Raw genomic sequence first — 11,524 nt, forward strand, 5'->3', positions numbered from 1 at the left:
GAAATTAATGAAATTAAAATATCATTTTTTTAATTTTTCTCTTTACACACTTTTTTTTGGGGGTTAACAGACATATTTTTTTTGTTAGGATGAATCTTTAATCTAAAAATTAGATTAATTTAAAAATAAAAATTAAATTGATATTATTTTAATTATAACGTTTTTATAATAATACACATATTTTATTTATAGTGCAAACAAAATAATTATAAATGTATCTCATTTACAGTGTAAATGAGATATGTCAATGTGATATAAATGGATTAATACACTACAAATTATATATTTTGCTAAATAAAATAATTTATTTAAAAAAAAATTCCATTACAGAGTGGTTATAAAATCTGCTGCATACACATGGCTTCTAAAAATTGAATTCAAGACATGACGTCTAAACATTCCGAAGAACTCTACTTTTATAAGTGTGATGGTTAATTAATTAACCTCTCTTCTAGGAATGGTAGGTAGTAATTCTTCATTTTCTTGTTTCCCACAAATTGCAACTTTTGAGGAAGCAAATTTTTGCTGAGACTTCTTGCAATGTGCAATGGCACCTTCAATTGAACCTTCAATCTCACAATTATTTGCAGCATTGATGATGTTCCTTTTGAAAATTTGCAAATCATTATTATTATACCCTGATGAAGAACTGAATGAGAAAGATGAAGAACATGAACTTGACCCAGATGAAGATGTTGATAAAGATGAAGACTTTGATGGACCACAATGCCGCTGAACCACCCCAGAAAAAGATCTTCTACCATGGATGCTACTAAACTCATCATCTTCAAGAATGTTCATCCCAAATTGGTGGTTGTTCTTCTTGTTCTTCATCTTCAAATCCTGACACTCTTTGCATCTTGAAGAACCAGATGATGCTTTGGTGAAGAACAAGGATCTAATGTAAGACCTTGAGTTCTTGATCCTTTGACCCACAATAATCTGCTTCAGCTTCTTTGACCATGAAGAAGAAGAAGAAGAAGATTTCTTATTATTTGGAAGAAGAACATTGCTATTGTTGTTGATTTGAGAAGAAGAATTAGACCATTCAAATAAGTATTCATCTGGGGTTACAGCAAAATCACTGCTTAATCTGCATGATTCTGAAGGTGAAATAATGTTACTGAATGAATCATCAAAAAGGTGGTTGTTGTTGGTGTTGGTGTTGGTGTTGGTGTTGGTGATGATGGGAAAGTTGGAATCTTCCAAAGATGAAAATGACTTCACATTATGAAGAGGGAGTAGTTTTCCATTGTAGAAGAGTACATCAGCAACAGAAGCTGTTGAATCTTTCTCATTTGATGACAATGGAGTCATTTGGAATTCAAATTCTCTGCTGTAGCTTTTTTGTGGTGGACACAAGTTTGAAGAACAACAAGTGACTAATTCCATGTCAATGTAGTCTTCATTCACATGAACCAAAGTAGTAGTAGTAGTAGTAGTTGTTGTTGTTGTTGATTGTTTTGTGGCCATTTTTATTTCATGTGATTCTTGATCTCTTCTTCTATGTGTTAAACTTAAATGAATACTTTTGCTTTGGTTTGGAGTATGGAGATGCCTATATGGGAAATTGAGCAGAGAGAGAGAGAGAGAGAGTATAGGGGGTATGGTATTATTTGAAGTGATGATCTTTGCCAAACTTTGCAATATAAAAAGGACTATTTTTTCATTTTTAAATTTATTAAAAAATATATATTAACCCTTATCACCTCTCTTCTAAGTTCTACCATCTGAAATTTTGAATTACCTCTTTAAGTTATCAAAATGTTATTTGGACAACTCAAATAATCCATTTTCTTATAAAGTTGTAAGAGGTTAAATCCAAAACTTTTTTTCATATCACATGGCATTCTTGTAACTTCCCAGCCATGACTCATACAAATGAAATTTTCGAATAAAAACTACTTTTAGTATTGCCACATAGCAATAAAAACTACTTTTATTTAAAACTCTAATATCTAACACTAGAACAATTTGACAGTGTTGGCCTCAAATTATATAACTGAATCGTATAAATAGCAAGACTACTTAAATAGTTAATACAGTTTTAAAAAAAAATTAACTGACATATATCCTATGGTCACAAATTAAAGTTATTAATTAAAATTTTTTTTATGAAAAATTATAAAATTTAGTTTTCAATGTATTTGTTATTTATTTATTAAAATAAAAAATATAAAAGCTTTTTTAATAATAATTTTAACATGTACTTTTAAGATATACAATAACTAAATCTTAAGAAAAAAAGAGTTTCAATTTTAAGTTAAGTGTTCATCAATGAAAATTTCATGTGATAGGATTTAAAATGCATGTTATTAAGACTTTTATGTTCAAGTTATTGGGATTGTTAGAATTTTTTTTGGTGAACAAATCATAAATATCTTTTTATATGTAAATATTTATTAAAGTTTGAGAAAACTGCTCCAATTTTAATTAGTACGATGATTGATGACTGATAATGAATTTCCCCAAGTTTTATCAACTAAAAAATCATGTGGTACTTCCCAAGCATGAAAGGTAGGTATTATTTTATAAGTGGAGTCATTACTTTACCAAATTAATTATTCCTCATTTTTTGTGTATAGGTGTTTAAAAAATAAAATGATTGACACCACATCATGCAATAGTTTGAATAATCCGGGGATCTAAAATTTGTGGTCCTGTTGTGACATGATGTTAAGACAATGTGAGGTGAATTATTTTTCTCTTTTTTCCCATTGAGATGTGAGAATATACTTTTAAGGCACTAGTTAGGAATGCATCATGAATGTAGGTGACTTGTCCACGCCAAATCAGGGTGTATTTGTTGTAGTTTTCACTTTCGAAAAAAAAATATATTTAGACTAAATAATTAGTTCTTAGATATTTATATAATTTTTTAAAAATAAATAATTCTTTAAAATTAAATAGATTATCTTCTAATTAAATTTAATTCAATATTTTAAAAAGAAATTAAGTAAAGAAAAATTTAAAGACATTAAATAAGAGAATAAAAATAAAAAATAATTTTTCAATATATTAATGATAAATTAAATATATTGAAAATTTTAAAATATCTTTATTAAGATTTTTTTTATCTATAATATCATTAACAATTACCAAATCTTTTTTAAAATACAAAACAAATACACCACTTATGCTAAAGTAGCAATAAAGAGATCAATGATGATACTTGAAAGCCCCTTGGTAGCTTTCACTATTCTTTTTCTTTTCCTCTTTCAATTCTCCAATATCTCCTTTCGGTAGAAGTTCAATATACGATGTAATTCTTACCATTACCATGATCGATTTTATTTTCCAAATGTCTTGTTCTGTATATAATGACTTGGACATCTCAATTAATAATAATAAACATTATTGATGTAGTTTCCATATCAGTTATATAAATGTAAAATATATAAATTATAATGATAATGATTTATGATTTATATATTTATAATATATAAAATACGGATACTTCTCATTTGCCTTATCTATATATCAAATATTAGATACATTTTAAATATAATTTTCATCGAATACTTATTCAACATGTGTCTCTTTTATGTCATATCTTGTCTTAATTAAAAATAGATGTGTCAAATTTATATTCACAATAATAATAACATATTTAGTTTTTAGAAATTTTAGACTATCAGCAATTTTTAGTATTTTGATAATTATTTAGTCAATATAAATATTAAATTATTTTTAATAAATAAATTTTATTAATTTATATATATAAATTTTAAAAAATATAAATAAAAATTATATTAATTTATACGATTAAATTCTAATAAATACAAATATAAATGATATATTTTTTATATACAAATATCTATAAATATAATATAAATTATTACTAATCAAATATTCATCTAAAATAATAATATTTAGCAGAACTCCAAAATATGCTTTAGATCGGAGAACAATTTTCTATAGTAGTTCCTATTAAAATCATTGCTGTGAACAGAAATAAAGATTTATTGTAAGGAAAAGGGATAAGTACTTTTTTTGTCCCCAAGGTCTGGGGTTGAAATCAAAATCGTCCCTAACCTTTTTTTTTTATTAAAATCATTCCCGACATTCAAAAACACTTTAAAATCATCCTTTCTCGAATTTTTGGACCAAAATACCCCCATCATCATCATTCTCCTCTTCACCTTCCTCACCACCAACACCACCACCACCACCACCAAAGACACAAACACAAACACAAACACAAACACCACTCCCTCACCCCACTCTGGTAACCCCCCACCCCCACCCCTCACCCCTCACCCCTCACCCCTCATCCACTCCGTCATTACCTCCCCGTAAACCCCTCACCTCACCCCCACCCCTCACTGCCTCCCACCCCTCACCCCTCACCTCACTCCCCACCCCTCACTGCCTCCCCCTCACCCACCCCCTCACCCTCTCACCGTAACCCCTCATCCCTCATTGCCCCTCACCCCCTCACCCTACTTCCTCATACCCCTCTCTTCATGGTCATCATCATCGTCAACAGAAAATTCAAAAAATTCAAACAACATGCACAACAAATTTTACAACAATACTCCACAACAAATTCAGTTCACAGAAGAAAAAGAAGAAGAAGAAGAAGCGGTGGTGGGGTGGTGCGGTGCGGTGCGGTGCGGTGGCGGCGACCGGCGCAGCTCGTGGCTCTATGGGTGACGGCGTGAGGCGCGGATCTGGCGGCGAGGCGCGGCGGGGCACGTATCGGGCTGAGCACGGCGCGACGACGGTGCGACCGGACGGCGTGGAGCGCGGCCCTTTCCCCTTCGATTTTCTTCTCTTCTCCTCCTCCCCCCTCCCTTTTTCTCGCCGACTCCCCTCCCTCTTTCTTTCTCTCTTCAGTCCCCACCCGCTTTTCTTCTTCTTTTTTTTTTATTTTATAATTATTTTATTTTATAATTTTTTAATAATAAAGGGTAATTTGGTAAAAAAAATAGAAGTAGAAAATGACGATTTTATAATGTTTTGTAACGTTGAGGATGATTTTAATAAGAAAAAAAGATCAAGGACGATTTTGATTTTGACCCCAGACCTTGAGGACGAAAAAAATACTTATCCCTAAAGAAAAAATATTTAATTTACAAATAATTGTGCACAAATTTTTTTGAAATAAATTAAAATAAATATTTCTCAAAAATTAAAACAAGCATTATATATAACAAAACTTTTTTTCTTTTGATTTTGCAATTTTCCTTTTTACATTTCTTATCATTTATATTAGTTTAGTAGTAAAATATACATTCTAGTAAAAAAAAACTAACAAATTAAAATTGTAAAATTGAATCGGTTTATGTTTAAAAAAAAGGCGCTTTGGTATATAAAGATTGTTTTATTTAGCTTTAAATGTTTAATTATTCCCTCGCGAAATTTTTAATTAAGTCTTTATATCTTTTTTTCTTTTAATTGAGTCCTTACACTAATTTTTTTTAATTGGATCTTTATATTTTTTTTTCTTTTTATTTGGGTTCCTATACCAAATTTTTTTAATTTAGGTCCCTATATAATTGAACTAATTACTGTCCAGAAAGACCTAATCGAAAAAAAAAATTGGTGCAGAGATACAATTAAAAGAAAAAAAGATTTATGGACCTAATTAAAAATTTTACAAAACTATAGGAACCAACAAAATAATTAAACCTTTTATTTATTTTAGCTTTTTAGAAAGTAATTTTTTTTATTTATCTCTGAAACTTTATTTTCCCATTTTATATGTGTTTGTTTGACTTGAGTTGTAAAGACTCATAATTTATCATTTACTATGTCATACTTGATTTCGAAGTAAAACGACTTATACGGGGTTATATTGGGTTTATCTTAAATCACCAAAAAAAAATATTGGGTTTATCTGAGATAATTTCAAATAATTTTGTGATATTATATATGCCATCATGAATCACTAAATTTTATTAAATGAAAACAAAGCTGTTATAAAGGAAATATATTGATAAATTTTTATAATATAAAACATAATAGAATATAAATAAAAATTATAAATTTTTTTATTTGCTCAAATCAGTAAGTATTGAGTAAAGTTTTATTATATAAAATATACATTTATAAAGAAATTATTTTTAATTATAATATATAAAATATAAAATAATTAAATTTTATTTTATATTAATTGACAAATGATTATTTTACTTCATAATAATACTAAATTCATCTTAAATAACGTTTTTATTTAAAATATTATTTTATAGTATAATTTATACAAAAGATTGATGCTTTTTATTCAAAAAAAACTTTTGTTCTTCAAATTGTAATTTAGGTAGTTTTTCTTCACATCTTTAGATTAGATTACATTTTTATATTTTTGAGACTTATATGTATTTAGTTGTATCATTTTAGTACAAAATAAGAAAATTTAAAAAAGATTCATCAACTCAGTTGTAGAAGTTGAGAATATCTTTTTACTAGTTCACCTTACAAGTTTTCAAACCTCACACCTCGATTATTCGGTAATAGTTTTGAAAAGGTTTAAGAAAAGAATATTTAACATTCTTAGATTGAGTTGTGAATTAATGTAAGTCTTATTTGAAAATACTAGGAAAATATCTAAGATTTTTAGTGGGATAAGTAGTATGATTTTGGTTCCTAACGTAGAGGCCGAAAATTTATTTTGTCCCCAATTTTTTTTTCACTACAAAATAGTCCTCAAGGTTTCAGTTTGTTTTAAAACCGTCCTTTGGACCAAAAAGCCTTTATCTCTTCTTCTCCAAAATCATGCAAAATACCAGCAGAAGCACAAGCAGACAGCAGAAGCAACAACAGTTATTAATTAAACAAAGCAGTAGCAACAACAACAACAATGAATCACCAATAAAACAACAATGGAATCAAGTAGAAATAGAAGAAGTAGGAGCAGAAACAGAACAACAACAACAATAATAATGAAACAATATAATCAATCAAGCAACCAGAAACAATAATATTAAAAAATCAACAACATAATCAAAGCAGAAGAAGAAGCGGCGGGCGGGCAGTGGCGGGATCACAGGCGGCAGGCGGCAGGCGGCGGTGCGGTATGGCGGTTCCCCTTCTCTCCCCCCCGCGCGTTTCTCGCGCCCCTTCTTTCTCTCCCCACCGACCCGCTTCTCTGTATTCCTTTCTTTCTTCTTTTATTTATTTATTTTATATTTATTTTATTTTATAATTTTTTAATGAGAGATAATTTAGTAACAAAAAAAAATAAAATTGGTAAAAAGGACGATTTCAAAACAAACTGAAACCTTTGGGATAATTTTATAGCGAAAAAAAAGGGCGGAGACAAAATAAATTTTCAGCCTCTACGTTGGGACCAAAATCATACTTATCCCATTCTTAGTTGATAGTGGGGTATCCAATCGAGTTACTTCATTCTTAGCCTTGGGATAATAATATCTAATGTTCGTAGGTCATTAGGATATCTAATCCAAATCTTGCTTGAAAAAATCAGTAGAATATCTAAGAGTTTTTGTTGATGGGCATCAAATTGAGTCAATCATAGTTCTGAGAAAACACTAGAAAATAATATCAAAAGTTCTTAAGTTGTACTTTCCTGTGGTGCAATTTGAGTTAAAGTTATAGTCTGAGAAGACTTTATCCAAATAATATGTTTATATACTTATTCTATTAGTGAAACTTTCAAATTTTTGGGTGGTGCAATTTGAGTTAAAGTTATAGTCTGAGAAGACTTTATCCAAATAATATGTTTATATACTTATTCTATTAGTGAAACTTTCAAATTTTTGGGGACTAAACGTAGGCATTTTAAGCCGAATCACTATATATCCCTTGCGTACTTTCTCTCTAAACTCTTATCCCTTGCATTTACTATCATTTTATTGTTTGGTAGTTTATTCAGATTTCAAAAACAAACAACCTTTCTACTAAAAGTATCTGAAATTTTTAGAAACTATTTTAAAAAGGCTATCTAAAGTTAATAATAAAGCTCAAAACTCAAAAGATATCTCTGAATTCAAATCTTGTAATCTTTCTTAAAAAAAAACTTAAACCAAGTTTGTAACATGAACAAATTAACACATATTTTCATTGCAAACTAACACATGATTCAACTCCTTTTTCTCGGGCACCTTTTTCAACATTATGAGAGTTCTGTAACAAAGAAGAAGATGATCTTCAAACATTGTGTTTAAGCATTTTGGATGAAATGTTATTTTTGTGTTAGGCTTTGTAAGGACCTTTTTGTCCTACAATCCACATGTCATCTAAAGTCCTAGTCAGTAATTTAATATGACAAGTTGGATGGTTGACAGAACCAAAATTCATGTGATTAATTGTATAAAGTTTAGGAAATTATATTCAATTTTTCCGTATTTTTTGTACTTAATTACTTATATTTGTAATTCTCTTTTCCAATTGTATTTAGTGAAAAATTACATGAACTTTTGTCATCATTTGAATGTATTTGAATCTTTAATAATCTACTTGGTGTCTTGATGTGCTTGCTAATGTTTTAGGATGAATTAGGGACAAGTGGAGTCAAGAAACATAGCTACGGAGAGAAAGAATCACAAAACAAAGGATTTCAGTATTGATAGCACCACACAAACAAACAGAATGTAATACCCTACCACACAGAGCCTTATACCTAGGACGTAAACTAAAGGTGGTGAGGTGCTACTATCTCAAAAACAAAATACATACATAGATATATGTGAAGAATAGTTTAACTAGGAGTTTTGAAGGAAAAAAATAAGCAAAACCGAGACCAGACAATTACATCACACTCATCCGGATAAATGTAAAATGGATAAATAAGATCGAAAGAAGGCTAAAAACATGTATATACAGTTTAGAATTCTAAAATACAAATATCAAACTCCAGACTTGACCTGCGAAGCTAAGGCCGGCCAGAGTATATATATATACAACCAAAGGTATCCCAAAACATAAAACAAAACACCTGTTTCTCCTTAATCAACCTCTAAGAGGGATAAAATATAAAATATATAGGTGGAAAATATATCTACATATATACATAGCTTATATACAAAATATAACAACCCCAAAACTAAATACTTGCTTGCATAGGAAATCTCCAGATGCTCAACGAGGTGCCTCTTGACCTACATTTGAAAAACAACAGAATGTATGGAATGAGAACCAGTGGTTCTCAGTATAGTAAAGGTGCTCACGTAGATAATATATAAGGTCCTGGGAAAGCTAGAGGCATTCCTAAAACTTCGACACTCAGATTCAAACTTAAAATTAATTCTAAACCAGTAATATCGGTAATCTATCTAAGAGAATTCTAATTCTAATATAACTCTGCACCTTCTGTCTTACCAAGCCTCCTATTCACCGGTGGAAATAACCTCAGTGTCACCTCCGCCAGTATGAGAGATCTCTCAATTGCAAAGATATACAAGACAGGCAAAAAAAACACAGATAGGATGCAATTACAGCAAGTAGGACAAATAGCAGATAAACATGGCTAATCAATTAGGCAAACCAAAGTAATGCACACTCAAGCAAAACATACAAATGCACATGATGCATGTCTATACTATAGCCAATGAGTCTCATCTGTCGATTATCCAGCCAAATCCGACATGTCTGGTAGCTAACCCTGGACAGTCCCTGCGTGCGCGCATCCCAAGCTCAACAATCATAATCATTCAATATATATATAAGTGTTCGGCCATACTTACGATGCAGGATCAAAGGAATGAGATGCAAATAATTTAGAATTTTCCATCTTGGAGCAAGTGGTGCAAACCGCAACCCTTGCTACTACCCACAAAGCTCAAATCATCATAACCTGGAGCAAGTGAGGCGAACTATACCCTGGCATCTACCCAGAGAGCCTCAATATTAACCAACCTGGAGCAAGTGGGGGTGAAACTACAACCCTTGCATCTACCCAAGAGGTACGTTCTCATATGTCCAGGAGAAACAAAGGAGGGGATCCTAACTTCCTACCATCTCGTTGGAAGCGGTTTTACAATACCAGGAGGAACAAAGAAGGGGATCCTCACCTTCCACCATCTTCTGGTGTCACACTTTTAAGAAAGAGTGCTCAGATGAATGATGAGCGGATATTTTATACGCTTTTTGGCATCATTTTCATATAGTTTTTAGCATGTTTTGTTTACTTTTTATTGAGTTTTCATAGGTTTTAGTGTTAAATTCACATTTTTAGATTCTACTATGAGTTTTTGTGTTTTTGTGTAATTTCAGGTATTTTCTGGCTGAAATTGAGGAGCTGGAGCAAAAGTCTGATTCAGAGACAGAGAAAGCACTGCAGATACTGTTTGGATCTGACCTCCTTGCACTCGAAAGAGATTTTCTGGAGCTACAAAACTCTAAAGGGAGCATTCTCAATGGATATGGAAATATGACTTCCAGAGCTTTCCAGCAATATATAATATTCCATACTTTGCTTCATATTAGAAGGCCCAAAACTGGCATCCAACGTTAGCCTCCTGCCCCCTTCCAGGCGTCCAGTGCCCAAGGAGCAGAGACTAGTGTCCAAACGTCCAGAGAGGACCCCCTAGCCAGCATTTAACACCCTAGAGGTCCCCTAGCATGTGGATCTCATCAAAACTCAGTCCAAACACTCACCAAGTGGGATCCAGAAGTGGATCTTAGCACTAAAAGACTGTTTTACCCTTCTTATGTAATTCTTAGTCATCAGTTTAGTATTTAAGGGATGCTTTACATAAGACCTAGAGACCTTTATGCCATATTTGAGTTTTACATTGTATTTTCCTTTCAGTATGAGTTTCTAAACCCCCTAGGTTGAGGGGAGGAGCCTTGCTGAGTTTTATGGATTAATAAAAGTACTACTGTTCTTTCTCAATTTGTGTTTGATTCTCTATTCTAAGATGTATATTCGTTCTTCATCACTATGAATGCGTTGAATTGGCATAAGTTTATCACATTCTACATGGGTTAAAAATGCGTCTTTCATCGGACAATGATGAACCATCAGCTTGATTATACATCTCTTAGACGACTAATCTACGACTTCGTTGGGGACTTCTCGAGACACTGATAAACCCTATTTTTAGATTTTATCTTGTGTTGAATTTAGAGCATTTTATCAACCTTTCCTTACATTTATTCAATGAAATAGCATGGTTTAGTAAATTCTCCTTTAATTGTGCTTAAGAGTGAAAACATGCTTTTTAGGTCTTAAAATAGCTAAATTTAATTCACCTTAATTCCATTAGATGCCTTGATGTGTTTGCTAAGTGATTTCAGGTTTAGGAGGTAAGAATTGGATTGAGGGAATGAAAAAAAGCATGTAGAAATGGAGAACTCATGAAGAAATGAAGGAATCGCAAAGCTGTCAAGCCCGACCTCTTTGCACTTAATCGATCATAACTTGAGCTACAAAGATCCAAATGACGTGGTTCTAGTTGCGTTGGAAAGATAACATTCGGGGCTTCAAAATGATATAAAATTTTCTATAGTTGCATCGTGTTTAGGGACACGTACGCGCACTATACGTGTACGCATCGATGTTGCACGTGATTCACTAAATGCAAACTCGTGGCCAGCGATTTCTGAAGCATTTTGG

The 11,524-nt window shown here is 31.5% G+C and overlaps 1 protein-coding gene across 1 annotated transcript; it reads right to left on the reverse strand.

Moving 5' to 3' along the window:
- Positions 1 to 206: 206 nt before the first annotated feature.
- On the reverse strand, positions 207 to 1,608 carry LOC107628287 (putative membrane-associated kinase regulator 4). Its single transcript, XM_016331037.3, has one exon. The coding sequence runs from the start codon at positions 1,471 to 1,473 to the stop codon at positions 436 to 438; it is 1,038 nt and encodes a 345-aa protein (XP_016186523.1). The 5' UTR covers positions 1,474 to 1,608; the 3' UTR covers positions 207 to 435.
- Positions 1,609 to 11,524: the final 9,916 nt, after the last annotated feature.

Source organism: Arachis ipaensis, chromosome B2 (genome assembly GCF_059453495.1).
Source record: "Arachis ipaensis isolate K30076 ecotype BB chromosome B2, ASM5945349v1, whole genome shotgun sequence".
NCBI lineage: Eukaryota > Viridiplantae > Streptophyta > Magnoliopsida > Fabales > Fabaceae > Arachis > Arachis ipaensis.

Excerpts from the sequence above, each read along its gene's own strand:
- LOC107628287 (XM_016331037.3), bottom strand. The coding sequence starts at position 1,473 with ATGGCCACAAAACAATCAACAACAACAACAACTACTACTACTACTACT.